Below are 22,618 nucleotides of genomic sequence, written 5' to 3'. Positions count from 1 at the left end.
GGACAGAGTGTATTATCAGTAAGTTTGCAGATGGCACCAAGCTAGGTGGGAGTGTTGATCTGCATGAGGGTAGGGAGGCTCTACAGAGACTTGGATAGATTAGATTGTTGGGCTAATGTCAATGGTCTGGGCTTCAACATGGCCAAGTGCCAGGTCCTGCACTTGGGCCATAACCACCCCAGGCAATGCTACAGGCTTGGGGAAGTGTGGCTGGAAAGTGTCTGGCAGAAAAGAACCTGGGGGTTCTAATTGACAAGCGGCTGAATATGAGCCAGCAGAGTGCCCAGGTGGCCAAGAAAGCCAATGGCATCCTGGCTTGTAGTAGAAATAGTGTGACCAGCAGAAGTAGAGAGGTGATTGTCCTCCTGTACTCAGCACTGGTGAGGCCACACCTGGAGTATTGTGTCCAGTTTTGGGCACCCCAGTTCAAGAGAGATATCGAGGTGCTGGAGCGAGTACAGAGGAGGACAACAAAGCTGGTGAAGGGCCTAGAGAGTAAATCTTACAAAGAATGCTTGAAGGAGCTGGAAATGTTTCGTTTGGGGAAGGGCAGGCTGAGAGGAGACCTCATCAGTCTCTACATCTACCTGAAAGGTCTTTGTAGAGAGGTTGTTGCTGGTCTCTCTTCACAGGTAATTAGCGACAGAACAAGAGGGAATGGCTTCAAGCTGCAACAGGGGAGGTTTAGACTGGACATTAGGAATTTTTTTTTTCACAGAAAGAGTGATTAAACACTGGAATAGGCTGCCCAGGGAGGGGGTTGAGTCACCATCCCTGGATGTGTTTAAGGGTTGTTTGGATGTGGTGTTGGTGGATATGGTTTAGGGGAGAACTTCGTAAAGCAGGGATGATGGTTGGACTTGGGGATCCCAAGGGTCTTTTCCAACCTGAATAGTTCTATGATTCTACTCAAATCTCCTTCACCATACGTCCTCATTTTTTGAACTACTAAGATCCAGATTCTCAAATTTATCTTAACAAAGTAATTAGATCAATTAATTTAAAAATAAAAGTTGTTCCTAATCTCCCAAGCAAGCAGATGCATACAGGGAGTCAGTTGGAATAATGTGTGATTTTACAGTAACCAGCTTTGTAACCAAACAGACATAAAGAAGGATGTGAAAAAACAGGTTTAGGTAGTCAACAGTCAGTTTGACACAGAGAATGGCAGAAACTTATTAAACTTCAAGTGAAAAGGCAAAAGCTTAAGTCTTACATTTTAGGTCATTAATTCTAGATTACACACAAATCCATATTGTTAAGGTATAAGTACATACAGTCTGGCTGTACAGAGGCAAAGAAATTCCCTATCTTTACCTTATCAATTTTCCTATCTTTTTTACTGACCTTTCTTAGTGCACCTAGAAGTCAATGAATTTTTCAAGTACTGGTTTGACAGTAAACATCTAAAACACGAAATATTTTTCAGAATTCAATAGTAAAGGACTATGTTTGTCAAACGTAAAACACTCATTCCCAAATAATTAGTGAGAATTGTAACACATTTCTATATACAAAACACACATCAGATTTTGATACATACTTCTGCATATTTGCAGGCTAGTAGCTACAATCTTTTAAAAATCTGTTTTCTTCCACCAGGCAATTTTTCAACTAAATTTACATTTTAATTTTATAGACTTGATATAACAGCAAATTTTGCTTTTTTAAATAGTATTTATCTTTTAATGGACTATCGCATCTACTCCATAACCTCTTCCTCTGCCAAAATGCCTAGGAATCAATATTGCAGAAAAGGAAACTGCTTTTTTCAACTTCACCAAAAACTCAGGACAAACATCTGTTCTATTATCCTTGCTGATTTTTGTGATCAAGCACAACTCCAAATAAGACCAACAGACTGCACAAGCACATCAGTTATATTATTTAAAGCAAATGGGAAATCATCAGAAACACTGTGTGTACTAAATACACAATTGCAAACACCGTGGCCAATTAGATCTTGTAAGCTGTAGCCTACACAGAAGCTAGTAGTTCATGTAACGATGCCAACCCTGATTTTTAGCAGTTAAAGTCACATTATGTACAGCAAAAAACATCTCCTATTACCAGTTCTTGTAATGCAAGTACAATAGTTGCTAGCAATTAAATTAAATCACTAGCAGGAGCAGCAGCCTTTGGATTCTGACCCAGATCAGCTCACCCTCCCTCAGTCATCACTACTCTATTAAGCTATTCATAGAATAAAAACTATCAAACTACATCTAGCTTGCTGTGTCACATGAATATGCTTGTACTAATCACCACACAAAGCCATCTTGTGAGAAACTAGTCTTTATTTCTGCGCTGAAGCAGTTTATGATTAAATGCATCTTGAACATCGACAATTTATGTCATTATCCAAAATGATTTTTTCTCATTACCATCACTTCTGTTGTATCCTAGAGTGTTAAGAGTACATTACATTGCCTCCACAGATACTACAACTGAATAAATATGACAGTGCAAATAATGGAGCTAGTGCTCTGTATGGGAAAACATAATATAGGATCCATATGCATATGGCAGAGTAACTGCAATTTCTGCACATTCTATGTATATTTGAATTCCAACTTTCAGCCAGCTCTGATTTCCAGTGCTTTCCTACTTCTCACTGGTTTAGAGTGTGAATCATTTAGTTGGAATTAATCCATTCAGTGCAATTCTAGCAATTCTGTCTTTCAATAAAAGCTGATTCAATTAGAATAGACTTAGAAGACCCATATGGTTTTATCAGTCACTGTATAAATGTGCAGAAAACTACCCCTTGAGGCAGTGTCCCTATTTAATCATTCCCTTAAAGGGAATGCCCTATTTTCCAGATGACATTTAACAGATGAGGCCAGCAAGTCTCCTGAAGACAACTGGTATATGGCACAACAGTCTACCCTAAGAAGAAATATCCGTATCAGGACCTTTAGAAAGCCCAATTTCATATTCACAGATAGCTTTTAAAGCAGCTATCAAATGTTACTTTTCCAAGCTTCAACCTCTCTCACACTGTTGTTGGATATTCTTCCCCATATGCCATAAACTCTGGGTCACTGATGCTCAGCATAAATTACAGCTATGCTGAAAATATCCTGTTTGAGATATATATGGGCATCAACCAATTTGTGTTCCCTAGATGACAACGTACTGTGTATGAGCAGGGATCAGAAAGCTCAGTTTCCTTAAGAACATCCCCTGAGGAGGCAGTTTTTGGGAGACTGTAGAGAAGGCAATGGTTACAGCCTTTTAGACCCCTAGATCCTTGGAATTCATGGGAAAATGACACCTCTCAAATTCCAGTTCCACAGAGGATTGGATCCTCCATGCTGTTGCACTGCCCCCTTCCTGTAGGAACTGTGATGTTTCTTGCAAAAGCACGTGCAAAACACAAGGTTCATACTGGTGCAGCAGCACAGTTATTGTTGTACAGAACAAGGTGTATGCTTGGCACAGCTAGTTTTGTGACCAAAGAGCAAGGAGCTTACTTCTGACCTATCTTATTTGTTCTGCACTGCGTGTGCAATCTTCCCAGAAGGTTGCAGCATTCTAGAAACTGCCTCCATTCAGAGCTAGCCCCACAAATATGTCCACCTTAAGTAATGGAAAAGACTACAAACTTTCCTTAAAAAAAAAACAAAAAACATTCTCCATAATGCTCTTGAGGAAACATGTATATCCATAGAAAAAGATACCACATAATCATCAGCCCTCATCTTTTCTTTTTCCCTTCTTATTCAACTACAGAGCTTCTAGTTCACAAACCTTATCATAGGATCCAATGATGTCTGTATGAAACAACTTTCCTTTCACTGAATGTGTCAAAACATTTTTTTTTCAGTTTTTAGAGTTAGGAATTCTATGTTAAAAACAAATTTACAAACCCTCATTCATTCACACATTTTTTTTCTATCAAGTACTGTCACTCGAACTGTGCAGTTTGATAAAGCACACTCAGGCATTACAGAAAAGTTTAAAGATGAGTCACAAACTTCCAGTAAGTTAGAAAGGAGAAATGTTCAATTTTCATTTCCTTCTCCTGGCCTCTCCCCCAAACTCATAAGAAAACAAGAAAAAACTTGTAGCTGACATCAAGGTTGCATCCTGTAGTCTTCAATCTGACTCCTGATGTGAAGTTTGCCAGCTGAAAGCCTACCAACAACCAGCCAAAACCTACCAACACTCTGCAGCCGAACTCTCCAAGTTCAAACCCGCCCTACATCAACATGCCACACACCAGTGGAATGCACTTCAGAGAGATCAGACAATCCTTAGGATCTCTCTGTCCTACTTAAACCAGGATAAAGTACTGCATTAAAGCATAAAATATGAATACTCAATATTTTGTTCCACTAGCCTATTTTGAAAGTATTTTGTAGCTGACTGTATCAGCCAACAAGACAAGACATCATGTGATACCGTGAGAAAATTTTCTGCAGAGCATACTGTCCTGACCTGACTTTCAAGATGAAAAGTACAGACACTTGTATCAAGTTTGTTAAACCGGAACAGGCTGTCACAACAGTAAAGGAAAAAATAGTTCTAAAAATTCATGGGGCAGTAAATGCAAATTCTTATCACTCTACAGGTGATAAAAAGTTTTCTTCTTATCAGCTAGACTTCTCTTTTAGTATATTTAATCTTATTGTAAGTGCTTATGCAAATCCCAGTAGCTTTTTGACCAGGACAGGCAATAATTTTCCCAAGAAAATATACAATGTGGAAGAATACCACTGGTAGCACTAAAAACCAAGATGACATTTCCACCAGACAAAACAAAAGGCTAAACACATTGAAACACTTATGCCCCAAAGGAAAGTACTTGATCATGGAAATTAAAAGAAGTATATCCATTATCAAACATGGAAAGAAAGCAAATACCGGATGGCATAAAGGCTTCTTTGCTTCATTCTCCAAACAAAAGCTTAATTCCATATAACCAAATTAAACAAGGGCATACAAGTACAAATTAGAATAAGAAATAGACCAGGCTACTGAAAGTTAAATATGGCACCCAACAGTTTCTATTGAGAATCACCCCAGCAAACATTCTGTTTAGAGAACTACAGGAAGATGGAAGAATTTATCAAGCACTGCAGTAAAGAAAAAAACGAAAACCAACAACAGTGAGAGACAAATCACAGGTAAATAAAAATGCCAGAAGTAGATGACTCAATCTAACTCAAATTTCAGAAAGATATTAGAATTAAGTTATTTAACAATTGGGAGCATTAAAGGATAAAGCCAAATGGCTTCACAAAGTCTAGATTCTCTCTTTAATGGACTAACTGTCCTAGTGACTAGGAGAAAAGCAATACACATCCAAAGCCTTGACTTGGGACACAGTCAAAAATACATTCTCCCACTCAAGCTAGACAGACTGGGACAAAGTTGTGTAGAATTAATTTCAAAAGTAGGGTTTGTTCGTTTTTAACTGTTCTCAGCCACCAGCTGTAGATGTAGAATAGCATTTATTGTGAGGTACTACAGGTGTACTATTTAATATTCTTGATCATGCTTTGGACCAAGGAATAAGGAATAGCAGAATCAAACAGCACCAAGATGAAAGGTGGTGAGGACTATCTGCCAAGATAATCCTGAGTTAAGATGAATAAAAATTCAAAGCTATGAAATTCAAGAAAGACAACATGAAGTACCACAGGCCCCACAACTGCATGAAAAAAACCCAACAAACCCTACTTAAGTATCAATGGGACACAAGAGGATACAAGACTGTACTAGATCAAGTAGATCGCACAGCACAGAGAAGCCAACATAGAATCATAGAATAGTTTGGGTTGGAACTAGGTCCCTTTGTATGGGCAGGGACATCTCCTACTAGACAAGGTTGCTCAAAGCCCCATCAAACATGGCCTTGAACACTCCCAGGGAGGGGGAATACACAACTTCCCTGGGGAATCTATTCCAGGGTCTTGCCATCCTCACAGTAAAAAATTTCTTCCTAATGTCAAACCTAAATCTACCTTCTTTCAGCTTGAAACCATTGCCCCTTGTCCCATCACTACACACCCTTGTACAAAGCCCCTCCCCAGCTTTCCTGTAGGCCCCCTTCAGGTACTGAAAGGTCTCTATAAGGTCTCCCCAGAGCCTTCTCTTCTCCAGGCTGAACAACCTCAGCTCTCTCAGCCTGTCTTCACAGGAGAGGTCCTCCAGCCCCCTCTGGTCATCTTTGTGGCCCTCTTCTGGATTTGTTCCAACAGCTCCATGTCCTTCTTATATTGGGGACTCCAGAATTGGACACAATACTCTAGATGGGGTCTCACGAGAGCGGAGTAGAGAGGTAGACTCACCTCCCTTGACCTTCTGGACATGCTTCTTTTTATACAGACCAGGATACAGTTGGCTTTCTGGGTTGCAAGCATACATTGCTGGCTCATGCTGAGCATATCATCAGCTGATACCCCAAGTCCTTTTCCTCAGTGCTTTCCTCAATCCATTCTCCTCCCATCCTGTAACTGTGCTTGGGATTGCCCTGACCCAGGTGCAGGACCTTGCATTTGGCCTAGTTGATCTTCATGAGGTTTACACAGGCCCACGTCTCAAGCCTGTCAAGGTCCCTCTGGATGGCATCCATTCCCCTCCAGTGTGTCAACCACACCACAGAATTTGGTGTTGTCAGCAAACTTGCTGAGGGTGCACTTGATCCCACTGTCCATATCACTGACAAAGATCTTAAACAGCACCTGTCCCAATACCAACCCCTGAGAAATGCCATTCATCACTGATCTCCAATCTCAGTTGACCAAAACTCTGAGTGGGACCATCCACCTAATTCCTTATCCTGATGAGAAAAGAAACAACTAAACTAGGTTTAAATAACTTCTCAAAGTTGGCTCAAACAGGTCCTGCTGAGTCTTAGCCCAAATGTTCTGCAAAGACTGCATTAAAAATGGAAGGGGGGAGGGTGGAGCAAAAGCTATAACAGACATTGGGAAAGGGTTCTAGAAAAAACTCAAAATTAACATCAAACACAAATGCCAAGCTCATGCTTTAAAAATAAGCTGTTTAGAATAATGCACTAAAATATCTATCATATTCAAAACTACAATGATTTAACAACAGAATGATCTAACAACACAAAACAAAACACCAAAAAAACACACCAAACAAAACAAACCCAAAACAACTACTTATGTAGTCTTTCTAAAAATACAAGATTTATCTTCTTTGGATTGGCTGCCCATTGCATTCTCTACTGCCAACACAAGCTATGCCTATCAACAGCATCTAAAAGAGTCACACCAGTCAAAAAAAATTCCTTAATTGTTTTATACGGAAAAACAAAAACTCATTCAAGTTGATGCATGCAAAACTCTTCAGCTTCACTCTGTTTTTTTCAGAGAAAATAATTCCTTAATAAATTCCTAAATAATTCCAAAAGTCACTTTTAAAAACTCTTTTTAAAATAAGACCTGAAGTCCAGAATTACTAGATTACTTGATGGCTACCTACAGAGAACTATTTCTTCATGTTTTTCTTCATAATTTAGTATTTAAGCCAAAACCTGTAATACAGAGCTTGGTAAATTACGGATTATTAAAGTGACTTTTCCACTCACTTTATTCCTGAAAATATTTCCTTCTCCAGACTACCACAAGTAATGAACAGCTCTTCTGTCTGTTAAGCTTGATTCAGTCATGTCAGCTTGATACCAGCATGACAGGCGGTTCTTCCTCTTTTTCTCCTTCACAACCTTCCCCTGACATACGCATGCGCATGTGCGCACACAGAGGCTGCACACTGGAAGGCAGAAGAGAGAGTCCTTAACAAGCTGTTGTAAAACAGACATGTTAATCCAGATATACAAGATAAGTACCAACTCTCTGTCCTGAGCAGTGCTGCATTTCAACAGAAATACAAATACCAGATTTCGTTAAATGTAACTGATTTGTGCTTACAAACATCCAGATGGTACATGACTAAACAAATTGCACATATTTTCTGAAGAAAAATGACCTTGATATCCAAGTTGAAAAATTAAACATTATATTTATGCTTCTCAAAGCATAAAAAAACCTCATGATAGCTTCAAGTAGAGACCTGTATCTCCTACTTCGGAGATTGTCAGACACGCTTATAACATACACGCACATACTGAATGGCCACACTCTCAGGCACAGTCAGGGACCACAGACCAAAGATAAAGAAATGTACAAAGATGGTATCCCATTCCTTATACCTCAGACTCTTCTGTCTGAGATGATTTACAGTTGGCTTTTCATACCTTAGGCTGGGAGAAAAGGAATGATTCAGTAATGGAGATCAATAGAGCATAGGACACAGAAGCCATGCCCCCATTCAGCTGGTTATATATGTCTCTGCTTCAGCAGTAGCAGATATTAAGAAGTATACATCACAAAGCCACAGAAATTCATCTTGACATGAGACGACTTTCTCATTCTGGCTACAAATTTCAGGGGCTATTTTATGTAAATTATATTGCATTTAGGAGTTCACCTGAAGTGTATCAGAGAGTAATACCTAAAAAAACCCCAACAAACCAAATCCCCCCAAAAAACAAAATCCTTCACAGAAATCACTTGTGCCTGTTTTATCTCCTTATTCTCCCTCCTTCTTTTCCCCTGCCAAAAGAAAAATATTTTGGGCTTGAACCACATGCTCTGAGTCTCATAGATTAATAGGTAAGATTAAGTTTTTACTGAATTCAAAGCAAGCAATAAAAGTATTTCTAAAAAATAAAATGAAATAAAACCATAACAAGCATAAAATAGTTACATCTTTATAGAGCACTCCTTCTCCTTTTAGTAGCTAAGACAATACTATTAGTGAAAATGTCCTTTGGAATTCTGCTCTTTTTCCTAGTGTGAAAATCAGACAATGCTATTTACTCTGGAAAGAGGAAACTGATCACATATCCCTGTCCCCCTTTTCCCCCTTTATTTACACAACAGAGTATCATGCCAAGCACATCAAGGTTTAAAAGCCAGATTTGCAGTTCCTCCTGTAGCTCTCACCATACTCTTCTGGATGCTCCTCCTTCATGCTGAAAGAAGCAGTTTGTCATAGCATGGAAAAAAAGAATGGGATCCTACAACCAGGGACAAAAAATGCTCATGCATAAAAACCACATTAAGAAAAGCAAAGTGACAGCTAATTTTAAAACTGGATGCTGTCACTACCTGAATAACAAGAGCATTAATATGATCTGAGGAAGATAGAGCAGAGGGGTGATTGAGCAGTAGTGCAGCCTCCTAGAAGACAGAAGAGAGTAGCAACAGCAAAAGTACATTCTTTAGACAGAATGTTGGTCCTTTTGCATACTTCTTTCCAGCAACACTGGAACTAAATTACACAATGACTAACATGTTAGCTGGTAAAAAAAGAAAACTAAACCCAAACACCTATTGAACAACAGACAAACTAGGAGTAAACACTTGCTGCAGTAAGGTCTGCCCAAGGATCCAGCCCAATTCTTGAAGGTCAAACCAGCATTGGTGTACTCCTGATTCAGACAGTGCCATAAAGAGCAGAATGAAAGAAAAGAAATGGTAGTGTGCCCATGGAGGCAACTTTCTTTTGGCAAAGCAGTAATTGTGAGTCAGACCAAACTCAGCAATCCCACCCTAACCGCCCTAGAAGCCAAGTAATTCCCTTCCAGGTTTTTAGCATAATATGATTACCACTGTTGCTTTTACAGTGATGCCAGTCTGGGCTTTGTCAGTGTTGTAGCAATTACTTTATTTTTCTGTACAGAGTTATGGAGGGGGAAACGATTTTCACGTGTTTATGTCTCAGCAGAACTTAAACAATTTCATGGGGCAAGGAAATTGAACCACTTATTTAGCCTAAGAACTCTTCCCCTTGCCAAACTTCAATGGCTTTTGCAAACAATAGAGCTTCTCAAAGAGATCATACAAATTCTTTATAATGGAAACTATTAGGCAACCTAAATATAGAGTTTGTTACCAGCTCCCTCTATAACACAGTATGTTGGGGTTCTATTCAGCATTCCTTACTCATGCTTCTAATGAACTTCAGCAGGAGATTTACCGAGTAAGGAATTATTATTACAGCCCTAGGTTCCTTACATTTATACAGCATCTTTCATCTAGAAAGGTTTCAAAATGTTTTAAAGGTCACATAAAGAAAATTACTATATTCAGTACAGTCTCCTATGAAGAGGAACATAGTAATTTCTCAGTACCCAAGCAACAATACGGAACAATTTAGGTTAGAAAGTAAATAAAAAAGCCATGTCTACAGGGAGAATTTAGATCCTCAGTACATTACCAAATTAAAGTCTGGCAATGGTTTTACAGTAAAAGGTACAGGAATTTCCAGCTGGCAGATAGGATCTTAGTTTTCATCTGACTCATGGCATATCTAACTGGCACCAGGCTGGAGCACTCCTTCAGCACTGATCCAAAGAAAAAGAGTGCTACCTTGGGAATCAGTTATGCCACTTCCTGCAGTATCCAGGATTTCTCTTGGACGTCCAAGCATATCCAAGCATAGCCCAGTTTAACAATTCAAGGTGATGTTGCCTTGGGCAAAGTTAATTTAACTGCATGATACAAACTGCTTAGAAAATTCAGTCTAGAAGTATATTAATTCTTACGGCTTCTTGATTGTATTTTACTTCCACTAATCTTAACAATTCCACCAGTTGTTAAAGATCATAATACATGTCTAGCCTCTGGCATAAAAGATAATTCTTTCAGAGAGAAGAAATTATTCAACAGTGAAAAAACCCACAAACCCTGCTCCACACCTGAAAATATTTCTGTAAAGTTAATTGTATATTATTAGTATAAAAAATACATCTGTTTTAATCAATTCTGCACCTAATTTCCAGTGGCTTTCAAAACCACTAAACTTCACCATGATTGCCTGTTTTTCCATCTGCAAAACTGGTCTCAGTTAGTGAGTTTTAACATGCAGAAGCAGACAGTAAACCATCCACCACAAAGAGAGATTTCTCTGAACTAAAAAAACCCAAGAGTTCTTTACAGTGTCTTACAGAGGAAGCTGACATCAGTAAAAAGACAAGGTAGAAATTTTGAAGTAAGAACGATTGCACATTAAGAACTGTACTGAGGTATCAACTTAATCTAACATAAAGCTTCAAAATGGAATTAAAAAAAAAAAAATCAATAAAGAATGCGTTCACAGTGTCACCAAAACACCACAGCATTGTTATTCTGACCAACACTGACAAAAAACATTTTGATATACTACAAAATGTTTTAACAAGGCCCCAATTTGGCCTCTTGGACTCCAGCTCCTTAAAAAAAAAAAAATTTCCACCCAAATGGCCTTTTGTGTCTCCTTGGCACCCTAATGATTCTCTTCATAGACACAAAGGTCTACTTACTTGCTCAAATCTAATTTCAGAACTGGGGTCTAAAACTGCCTGGCCTAAAACCCCAACCTGTATTTATCTCACGCCATGTGTAAATCCTTGACTTCCCAAACGTGCTAAAATGCAACCCATTTAAACCTTATGGGAAAAAGAAACTGGTGAACCTACTCAGCGACACATTGTTTCAGAGTTTAAGTAGAGAAACAAAAATCAATGTATCAACTAAAACTCTGCATACCAAGTCACTCTGGGGGGGAGAAAACAGAAACAACAACAACAAACAACCCAAAACAACAGAGATGACATTCTGTTGCTAAAATATTAAAAAAATATGACATGTTCAAGCCAGGAAAAAATAAGGCAATTTTGGTTTCTCAGAACTGTGTATTTTTTCCACATGGTTTTTTTTTGTTGGTTTTGTTGGTTTTGGGGGGTTTTCTTAAGTTTTAGTGCTTTTATCCCTACAAGTTTCCAGTGCAACAAAATATAATTTTAAATTGGCTTTGCCTGTCAAACTGACTAGAGTTTAAAGAGGCTTTACTTGTGCTGCTGTAAAGATTTTGCATTCATTATTTCAACAGTATTATTTTGCTGGCTATTACCAATCTGTACACATCTATCTGTGATATAAATACAATGTTATTGTTCTAAATGGAAACAACACTATCTGTGACAGATGCAATTCCCCTCAGTGCATTTACCTCACCGATTTCCTTGGTTTGAAAAGAAAACAACTTACAAATCAAGTAATATTCAAAACTAAAGTTACGAGAAGTCCTTTTAACATTCATTCCAGTTTTCAGAAGTGTAGGAAATCATGTCTAGAAATAAAGATTAATCGTTTGTTTTTTTTTCAAGGAGCCAACCTTGTGCTTGCAATTTCAAACATGTAAGGTGTTGCAAGACTCATTCAGCACTGCTTTGATTACACCATAACGGCTGATTTTTACAGGATTGCAACTTTTGTTGCCTCTTAAACTTTTCTTGCCGATGGCACTAAGCTACAAGTACGGTAACTGTAACAAAGGATTCTTCAGCAATATTCTCTTTGATTAGCACACAACGGCTACAAGTGTCCTCCTGTTGGCCTTATGAAAAGCTTCCATCCCCCACGCACACACGTTCAGGTGACCGTACTGAAAAACAGCGGCGGGCGCAGGAAGCAGGTCACCCACCGCGAGCTTTCTGACGGGTGCACCGAGGAAAGGTCCTCCTGGGAAGTCACGGAGACTCAGGGTGGCACTTCCATACGGCGCAATTCAGCTAATCAGCAATTCCTCCCTAAACAGCTAAGGGTTATTATGCACCCTCGCAGTCCCCAGAACCCTGCACGGTGATGCTCTGTGATGAACAGCCAATTTAAGCAATAATTAAAAAAAATAATATTTTTTTTTGGGGGGGGGGGCGTTATTTACGGGGCAAAGTTAAACTCGCAGGGAAAGGGAAAAAAAAAATAAATCAGTTTGAATGGAATTAAAACGTGATCGGGGCAATCGCTTTAGCAGGCACGCCCCGGGGGAGAGCTCTTCTTGGTGCGAGGGGCACGGCCTCTCCGGGGTCAGTCTGTGCAGGCAATTATGCCCTTCCTGCTATTTATGATTTCTGTCTCCACACACGCCAGCGCACCGCTCCCCGGCTTGGGTCACGTTCACCGCCCGCCCGGGGCTCCCCGGTAAACGTGACCCGGCTCCGGCCACGGCCGCCCGGCCGCACACCCGGGACCGGCTCCTGCCACGGCCGCCCGGGGGCTCCCCCGGGACCCGGCTCCTGCCACGGCCACCCGGGGCTCCCCTCCCGCCCCGCTTCCCCCCGCGGCGCCGCCGGCGACCCACCGTGTGGAGGTGCCCTTCCTCACGTCGCACATCATGCACTTGAAGGCCTCGGCGCTGTTGCGGAAGGTGCAGACGCTGCAGTCCCAGTAGCCCTCGTCCGAGGCGGGTTTCGGCTGCCGCTTCGGCCTGCGGAGACACAGGCGCGCCAGGGCAGCACCGGGCGCGACCCCTCCCGCCGCCCCCCCCCCCGGGCGCCCCGCCGGCCGCCATCGCCGCCGGCTCCGCGCGCCCGGCCGCCGCGCAGAGGGCCCGGGGCGAAGAGGCGCCGCCGCTGCCCCTACCTGGTCGGGCTCTTTTTGTCTCCCATGCCGGCTGCAGACGCGTCCCCAGCCCGGCCCCGGCGCAGCCCTTTGTGTGTTTGTCAATAAGGAGGAGCGCAGGGGGTCTCTCGGCTCGCACGGGGACCCGCGGAGGAGGAGCCGCCGCCGCAACCTCCAGCTGTCGGGGAAACTCCTGCCGCCGCCGCCGCTGCCCCCTCCCCCCTCACGTGTCCCCCCGCCGCCAACCAGCGGCCGCCCGCAGGCCGCGGCGCCCGGCGGGCCCCGCACGGCGGCAGGGTCGCGACCGCCGGCGGCTCGGGCGCTGCGGGCCGGGCGGCGGCGGGGCCCGGGCGCCGCGGGGGCTGCTGGGGGCGGCGGGAGGGAGGGAGGGAGGGAGGGGAGGGGCGCGGTGCGGAGCGGAGCGGGGCGGCGGGCCCGGCGGGGCGGGGCGGGGCGGCGGGAGGCGGCCCCGGCGGCGCGGGGCCTACGGGCGCCCCGCGGCCATTGTCCCGCCGGGGAGCGGGACGGGCCGCCCCGGGGGGCGCGGCGGCTTTTCCGCCCGCCGCGGCGGCGCCAGCGTAGGCCCGGCGGGCTGAGGAGCCGGGGGACGGTGGGGGTCGTCCGGGGCCCGGCGGGGAGGAGCTGCCCCGCGGCTCCCCGCCCGGGTGGATCCGGCGGCCGCGGGGCCGTGGCGGAGGCGGTGGGCAGGGCAGGCCGCGGGGAGGCGGCGGCCCCGCTGCGCAGCCCCCGGCCGGGCGGCCCGGGCGGCGGGGCCGGGGGCAGAGCCGCGGAGGGGCCGGCCCGGCGCGGAGGCGCGAGGCAGCGCTGCGCAGAGCCGGCTGCCCCGGAGCACCGGGGGCTTCAGCTGGCCTGCGCTGCCCTGGAGAAATGCTCTTCTGTGTCCCGGGGTACTGCTTGCTGCAGCGCCTGGTTTGCCTTGTTCTGCCCAAAGAAACGGCTCCAAGCCCTGTTTTCCAGTAAGGAAGAAGCAGGCAAAAAGCTAAACACGAGCTTCAGCTTGGAAACCTTGGTCTAAACCAGCCCGTGCTCTGAGGCAGGTAGCGAATCTGATGGGTGCCAATGCAAAACCAGGAGAGAATGGTGTCACCCAGTGCCGATGTGCAGTGCGCTGCTTTTGCACCTTCCAAAGAGCATACAAGTACGGTGCGGCTCCCATACAGCCTAGCAACACCAAACCGAACACTAGGGTTTGTTACCTGTATTATCCTAGTGCACAGGAGCCCCAGTCACAGACCAGGATGCCATTTTGCAAGATGCTGTAGGAACAGAACAAAGACCACATGTCCTAAGTACATAACAAAAGACAGCAGATAGAGGCAGGTAGATGGCAGAGTGCAAGCAGACAATGAGATTGTATTGGTCAGCATGGTAGTGGTCAAAGCTAGTTTTACTTCCTTGTCTTTGTTAAGAAATGATGGGATTTCAAGAACAAGATCTGCCAGAGGGGAGGTTTAACCAAGTGTGTGAAAAAGCATAACTGCAGATGCAAAGGTCTTTGAAAGTTAAGCAAGTGGACAATGGAGAAACTTTCTGAAGGCAAAGTTGTCAAAAATAGTTTCAGCTAGAAATATTGGGGTATTTATACTGAGGGAGGGAAGGAAAATGTAGGTAAAGTGCTTGATGTCTTCTTAGAGAAGCAATGAAAGACCCATTATTTGGGATGTTACATATATGTAAAGCTAGTAATACTTCAACACGATGCACAGTTTTTTGTGTCTCTAGCAATCCTGTACACCAGTGGTTTGAAGCCTGTGTTGTATTTCCAAATTACAGGTTATGATTTATCCTAATTTTCTTCTGCATTCACATGCTGCCTCCAGAATTGTAATTTTCCCTGCCTTCTGGGTTTTTCTCCATATTTGCCTTGCCTTTTCCTTTCTCTATTGCGATTTCTTTCTTTCTTCTCTTTTTACGCTCCTCATACAAACTTTTGTAAACTACGGGTAAAATGTGTGGATTGCACATTTGAGAATGTGCCACAGGAGGTACCGACATCTGGCCTGTGCTCATTTCTATGTAGTCAGACATCTACAGGAACTAGGTGCCCAAACCCAATCCCCAGCAGGGAGAAACAAGCTCCTGCTTGAGGCTGATTGATCTGATGCTGAGACAGGCATATGAGTTTCTCACCTACGGGGACCACTTCTCTCCATTGACTATAAAGAGAGCTTTGCACCAGTAGTCCAGAATTAGACATCTACCCTTTAAAATTACTGAATGATATGAGGTGATTCACCTGTGCTTGAACCTCATGCTACATAGGAATCTCTAGACAGGAAGTAGTGGAGAAACTTGTCTTCTTGTGCCCTTTTCCACAGTGCAGCCCCTCTACTGGGTAAATAAACATTCTTTCCCCACTTTCAGAAAGCAGTTATTTTGAAACCTCTTTTTCTTGACCTTTTCTTTGTCACAGCCTACTTTTTCCATACTGATTGTGAGAAACAAAACAGAACTTCCACTGATGGTTACGAAACACTGGGATATATTTTGTAATCCCACAGGAACCGTTCTTGGAGAAAGCTATTTCTAATCAGCAAGGGGAATCGCAACTGCCAGCCACAAATATTATCCTTAACAGCCAAGTAATCTTTCCATTTGTCATGTTCCAGACCTTCTGCTGCATGTCCACCACCCAAACCACTGTGCTTAAAGATCTCGATGTTTTCCCAGCAGCTCTGGGCCTTTTCCCCACTGAACTGCCAAGTAATCCTTATTTTGGGAACTGAAAGGTGATTTGGATGGTGCATTCAAAAGTTTGGGTGGATGGGTCATGGTGCCATGCAAAGACGGGTCTCATTCTTGAGTAACATTGAAGAAAAAAGGCCATTTTCCTTGCACCTTGTTCTGTCCTACAAACTGACAAAGTTGGGAATTCCATAGCCAGACATTTTGTCATCCTGTGGTACCCAGAAACCTGAACCCAGAAAACTTGTCTGTCTTCTTCTAAGTATTTGTATGGCACATAACTTTAGATAGTTTGAATGACAAAACTGATGGCATCAGTATTGGCAGTCTTTAAAAAATGTTTCAGGGAAAGAAAGGGAATGAATCCACCTTCATTTCGAATTTTCATAGAATCATAGAATCATAGAATCATAGAATCCTAGGGGTTGGAAGGGACCTCGAAAGATCATCTAGTCCAACCCCCCCGCCAGAGCAGGGTCACCTAGAGTACATCACACAGGAAGGCGTCCAGGCGGGTTTTGAATGTCTCCAGAGAAGGAGACTCCACAACCTCTCTGGGCAGCCTGTTCCAGTGCTCTGTCACTCTCACAGTAAAAAAATTTTTTCTGATATTCACCTTAAACCTCCTATGCTCCAATTTGTATCCATACATTTTCTTAGTTTTAAGTGGATTTTCATCTAGAAGCACATTTTTTCTGGAATAGTTATTTGCACCCTGTATTAATTCAGCTGAGTTAAAATAAACACATCTCTTAGTCTTTAGGGATGGGCAATATATTTGTCTATGTACATCAGGCATTCACTCTAGCTAGTGTTTGGTCTCTTATCTTAAAATAGACTTCTTTATAGCATTGTACTAAGGAAATGCTCGTGGTATGATTATGATATTGAATATGCTATTATGCTGATAGCTTTGTGGAAGTTAAAGATCTAATAATATTTTCAACATCCTGTGTTATAAATATTTCAGCATGCATGACTTGTCAGTTAAAATTTTATTCACACTAAAGAGGATGTAAAAGGCAATGGTAGCAATTTCTAAGTATCTTCTTGTGTGAAAATTCTTGCTGCAGAGAAAATTACAGTGGTTCCTGGAGAAGGTGTTCCTAAATGAGTTTATTTAAGAATAGGCTGCTGCTGTGTATATCTGTATGAAGATTTGCTGGTTAGTCAATACCTGAACCATTGTTGCACACATCAAACCTATGCCAGTTGCTGCATTACCAGCATCTTGAGCAATTAAGTAATCACTTCATCACTGCTGGAGTTTAAAAAATTCTCCATAAAAACATTTATCATAATATTGTAGATAAACCCCTTTTAATCCTTATTTATAAAAAGGAAAACTGCGTAAGTATAAAATTGCACTGGAACAAATGCACGCTATTCCAGACACAATATATCTGTGTTGGCTGAGTTGCAATGATATGACAAAATCAACACAATTCATGGGAATTTGTCTGGTGAATTTTTTTAGCATGCTTCGTATAATGAGGCCCAAGTCCCTCCTATATATTTGCTCAGCCTTGGGTCAGCCAAAGTGATCAAAAATGTATCAGCAGCTCCTAGAAGTCCACACTTCTCTTCTTAGCGTGTGGAGGCAGGAGAGTGAAATTCTGCTTTAGAAAGGGCTGGGGCAGAGAAAGACCACATCTAGAGTAAGTTGTAACATCAGAGAGCCTAGAACACATTTTTAAGGAGTTGCACTTCCTTGTGTGTACAAGTCTGACATAAACACATATAATTTTTAAGGATCTACTGCATTCATGAGACAGGGGTTCACCACCATATCCTTTAGGTTTCACACAGTTAGAATGGCCCTGACAACAGCAGGTATATGCTGTCATGAGCATGGGTAACACAGTGGTGAGTAAGTCCAGGAGTCTTTCTAGAGCCATAATTGGAGTGTATGTTTGTGAGATTTTGGCTCCAAACACAAGACAAAGGGTATCGTACACAGAACACTTGCAGATTATAGTGCAACAGCAGTATATAGCTGTCTGTGTAGGTGATCATTAGATCAAGAAAAATTCAACCTTAGTGGTTATTTTACATGTTTGCTTTCTGTGCACTATGAATCAAACTATCAAACCACTTGATTTCAGGTGCTTGGTAATTATCAAATAAATATTTCAGTTACTACCTGCTTCTCATTTACTGTATTGGTTTGGGCCCAGTCTTTATCATTGCAGATTCTGTAGTGTATTCAAAAGATGACAAATGTTCAGCTCTATAGTCTCTGGAAGTCCTGTACTTTGTCACAGAAAAATTAAAGTAGAAGTTTCCCGATTTTTCCATTCAGCCTCTCTCAGACATAATCCGAGGTGGGAAGGATCACTGTTAGGAATAAAAGAACCTTCTTGACACTCATTAAACACACTTTTGTTGAGATTCCCAGGCATGGTGGTGCACATGACAGTCATTTAAACTGAAGAGGAGTTTTCATTTCAGATAGGTCACTAAAGATTGCTAATAGATAATACCGATACTTCATTCTTCTATCATACCTCTCACAGGAGAGGTGTCCTAAGAACTGCCTGTGGATGCTGGATTGAAGGTATGCCAGGTGAGGGCTTTAGACACTGGAAAGGTTTTAGCACAAACTTTGAACTTGAGGAGCCAAGGAAGTTTCTGTCCTAACAAATGGTGAAAAATTTGCTTCTCCAGCACAAATGGTACAAAGCAGTAAGGCTGGGGTCTTGCTTTGAACCGCCTATAAAAGGGAGCAGAAGGAGAAAAGGCTCACTAGCCTCTTTGAATTTGGGTCTCCATGGTTAAAGGAACTGGAGTGAAGCTGCAATTATCAACTGCATAAATTTGGGGCTAGATCTTTTCCTGGCTGCTCCCATGGGGGTGAATTGAGGTAGCATCCAATACATCCTCTGCCAAGGGGGATCCAGTTGGACAGAGCCAAAGCCCCCAGAGGAGGAATGGGTATGCATTGCAGAGGGTCCTTTAAACAGAAACAATATCTGTCTTCAGCTGCCATTTCTTGCTGACATCAGCTTAAGATCTCTCTGGTTACAGGGGTGAACACATGCATACCTTGATTAGCAAGCCAAGCTCCCTCAGGGCTATAAGAGGGAAAAAAAATACCCCACTCTCAGTGCTATCTGTTCAGGGCTGCTCCCTGATTTTATCATCTTCTTTTATCCCTTCTGCTTTACTCTCTCTTTCCTTCTCTCCTATTTGTCATCTTCCTGGTTGTTGGGGATTTTTTTCCTCTTTTCTTTCTCTTTAAGTATTCCTTCATCCTCCATCCTGCTTTCTTTTCCTCTGTGTTTTTACATCTGAGATTTATCTTTCTAGGTGGTCTTCAGTATTGCTAATTCTGCCTGCTCCATCCTCCAAGTTCTCTTTCTGTCATGTCTCACTCTTCTCTTGCTTGCTTTTCACCTTCACCGATGCTCTCTCTTTTAGGAGTTGTTTTAAAGCATTAAAATCTGGCCAGAGGTTGAATTTCCTATTTTTGTGTCGTGCAGGTGGCAGGCTTCCAGTGGAAATAGTGCCAAAGGAAGAACAGCAGCCCAGAGGAGTTTTCACACTTTACAGCAATATTTAAAGCATTCTGAATCTTATTAGGGGATATGGCTGAAAGTCACATAGCTTCCTGGTCCTACATGGCATTTTTTAAAAGCTGTCAGAGCAAAAAACGAAATACTGAAACTAAAGCCCCCAGGCAAGCTCCAGCTTCAGTTCAATACCCAGATACAGTGTCAGTCAGCAAGCAAACACCTACTGCAATGGCTGGATTCACAAGTGCCATAAGCCACCTCTGGATCAAAAAGTGCCATTCGATTTTTCTCACTGTAAATCTCTTTTATACATTCCTCCAGATTTACTTTGAGATCTGAGTTTGACTTACGGGCATTGTCTCTGATAAACAAAGGGGAAAGGGTGAACATGTAGCACTGTGGCATCAGGAGGAAAAAAGGTTACTGCAGATGTACTGCTTTTTTCAGATATAATAGTGAATGAAGTATTGAATGAACAAAACATACAAAGATGATGACTCCTTAAGAAAAATACCTTCTCTGTGTACAATAAAATGCATATTTCACTGCTCATAGCTATGTATACACATATACACTCACAGATATGTGGATACATAAATATTCAAAACATTTGCAAATTCATCTTAAAAGGTATTCCATACCAGGTCATTAAATTTTCATTATGAAATAACTCTGAGTAAGAGATCTCAATGAGAAACCTTTTGAGTCCTTTTTTCCCAGTTCCCACACTATTCTAGGTAAGGAAGAGAAAGATGGATTTAATACATGTGCAGCACGCAGGAGTGCTGGTACGAGATCTCACGGTTGATTTTTTTTTTTTAGCTTGGAATCACTGGCTTTGTCTCAGTTTGGCAAAAGATTATATCATTCATGACATAATCAGTGTCTGTATCATCTGCTGCCAGCCCCAGTGTTACAATTTCCATTTTTCCCTTTATTTTTCCTTATTTTAATTACATTAATAAAAAATATAGCATCTAAACAACAAAAAGGAACAAAAAAAGCACAGGGATCAGATCCAGCTATTAGAACACATCACTGTGTGGGTTCAGAATCAAGGGTGGGCAAGGAAACCTCCCCTCTAGGGAGAAGACAATTTCCTTGCCACTGTGCTAAGGTTATTGCAATGCCAGCATCTCTAAATAACCACGCACAGCGTCCTTTCACCCCTTTATCTCTCTCCCCATCCCTTCAGCTGGATTTGTGTTGCTGCCAAGTGTAGGGCTGGACTGTGTAGAGGCTCAGTATTCAGTAGAAGCTCTTTGCAAAGCTTCTTTTTCAAAATAAATAAATATAGAAATGAGAAAGAATAATTAAGTTCTTTAATTAACGTGGCACATACCCTCAGGCTTTGCCTGTAGGTTCAGAGCACTGTCTGTAGCAAGCTCATTGCACTGACAGGTGGTCTGGGGCTGGGAGAAGAAGAAATCTCCCAGACGAACCTGTCAGTCAACATGGATCGCTGTTGATTCCTCGTGTTAGGTAATTGCTCAAGTAGAAGACTCTCCAAATCATTCAGGATTCAATAATTGTTTAAATGAAAGACTATCTAATCTTGCAGCACTGCTGTTTTAAAGATTATTTAAACCTTTAAAAAAGAAAGTGCCCTGGAAAAAATATTGCAGTTATCAAGATGATCATCACAGATCACCATCACTGGAGGAGGAACACTGAGGTCAGACGATGTCTTTGTGAAGCAGCTGCACCACGTGGTCTGACTGGTGCTGTCTAGCCTGCAAATGGCCAGGGAAGCTGCACGGCTGACACTGCAAAGCCAGCACACCACTGATGCAAAAGCTCTGCTCTCAAGCTAAACCGCTGCTCTCTGGCTGCTAAGAAGGAAAGAGAAGTGTAGTTTCACAAAGGGGAGTCTGAAAAATGACAATTTTTGCTGCTTTATTCTGCACTAAAGTGTTCATCATCTGTTGCCATCACATGCGTTTGAGTCACCCTCAGAATGCTCTCGTCCAGCCTTACAAAGAAATCTTCAAAGAAACCCTGGGATGAAGGCAGTGTAAGCATAAGCTTTAAGTCAGCTTTGTGTGATAGCTTCTGGTTTGTGCTTTCAAACATACCCACAGATGTCTGCCTCAGTTTGTTAGTTACCACTTGCAAAATACATAAGGACATGTAGTGCCTTAATATACTTCTCCCAGAAGAAAAAAAAATCTGTATACATACTCTCTTAAGTTAGATGGTTTGAAGAAGAATTTATTTCCTGAAGACTGGATTCATGAAAGGACTGTCTAGAAGCTCCTATTTTTTAATTAATTGTGAATTCTGTAACATTCTAGACAACTTTAATGTCCAGATTTGCCCTCACTCAGTCTACTTAACTGCTGCCCTTTTCATATAAACATTGATAAATATTGCCAAGAATGAAGTATTGAATGTCTTTTTTATTATACCAGTAGAACATGCAGTAAAGGCTTTACCATTTCCCTTATCCTTAGGGAAGTACTTAAGCAGATAAAGTAATTAATAATGTGAGTTCCTGGCTTATGTAGTAACTATAGAGTATTTGTTTCAAATAAATTCCATAGTTCAATTTGTAGTTCAATTTTTTGAAAGAGAAAAGAGATCCTATAATTGGATTTTTTTATATATATTTTTTTTTTAAAAAGCTATTTCACTGTTAAGAAGGAAGACAAGTAGCAGAAACTCTTTAGCCACATCTCTCATTAATATGCAGTAAAAGGAGCTAAATACACAGCTTGGGTTTCACCAACATACTTTTATGCAGGCTGTTTGACCTGTACACTTATTTCCAGATAAGAATCTGTCCCTGTGTAACTAGAAGATAACAAAATGTATAGCAGGCATAAGAAAAAAAGCACCTCAACAAGACAGTGGCAGGGAATGATTGATTGACTTTGTGTTCATTTGGTAACCTCAGGAAGTCAAATACAAGAGAGATCAGAGAGCTTCTAAGCCTGAAAAGTGCACATATTCTAAGAGCTGTGTTCTGTCTTC

General features: G+C 42.1%; 1 protein-coding gene across 2 annotated transcripts in view; it reads right to left on the bottom strand.

Moving 5' to 3' along the window:
* YAF2 (YY1 associated factor 2) overlaps positions 1-13,747 on the bottom strand; it is a 36,545-nt gene extending 22,798 nt beyond the window's left edge. The window contains exons 1-2 of one of the 2 annotated variants that reach the window (XM_051624200.1): positions 13,446-13,747; positions 13,165-13,290 (exon numbers count right to left, since the gene is read on the bottom strand). In XM_051624200.1, coding sequence (XP_051480160.1) covers positions 13,165-13,290; positions 13,446-13,471 — 152 coding nt within the window. In that variant the 5' untranslated portion in view covers positions 13,472-13,747. Of the gene's footprint in view, positions 1-13,164; positions 13,291-13,445 lie in introns of those variants that run through there. The other variant, XM_051624209.1, reaches the window with a different exon arrangement.
* Between the last annotated feature and the right edge of the window lie 8,871 nt (positions 13,748-22,618).

Source organism: Apus apus, chromosome 1 (genome assembly GCF_020740795.1).
Source record: "Apus apus isolate bApuApu2 chromosome 1, bApuApu2.pri.cur, whole genome shotgun sequence".
NCBI classification, from domain to species: Eukaryota; Metazoa; Chordata; class Aves; order Apodiformes; family Apodidae; genus Apus; species Apus apus.
Note: the sequence above shows the minus strand (reverse complement) of the source record. Positions and strands in the feature narration are given on the sequence as shown.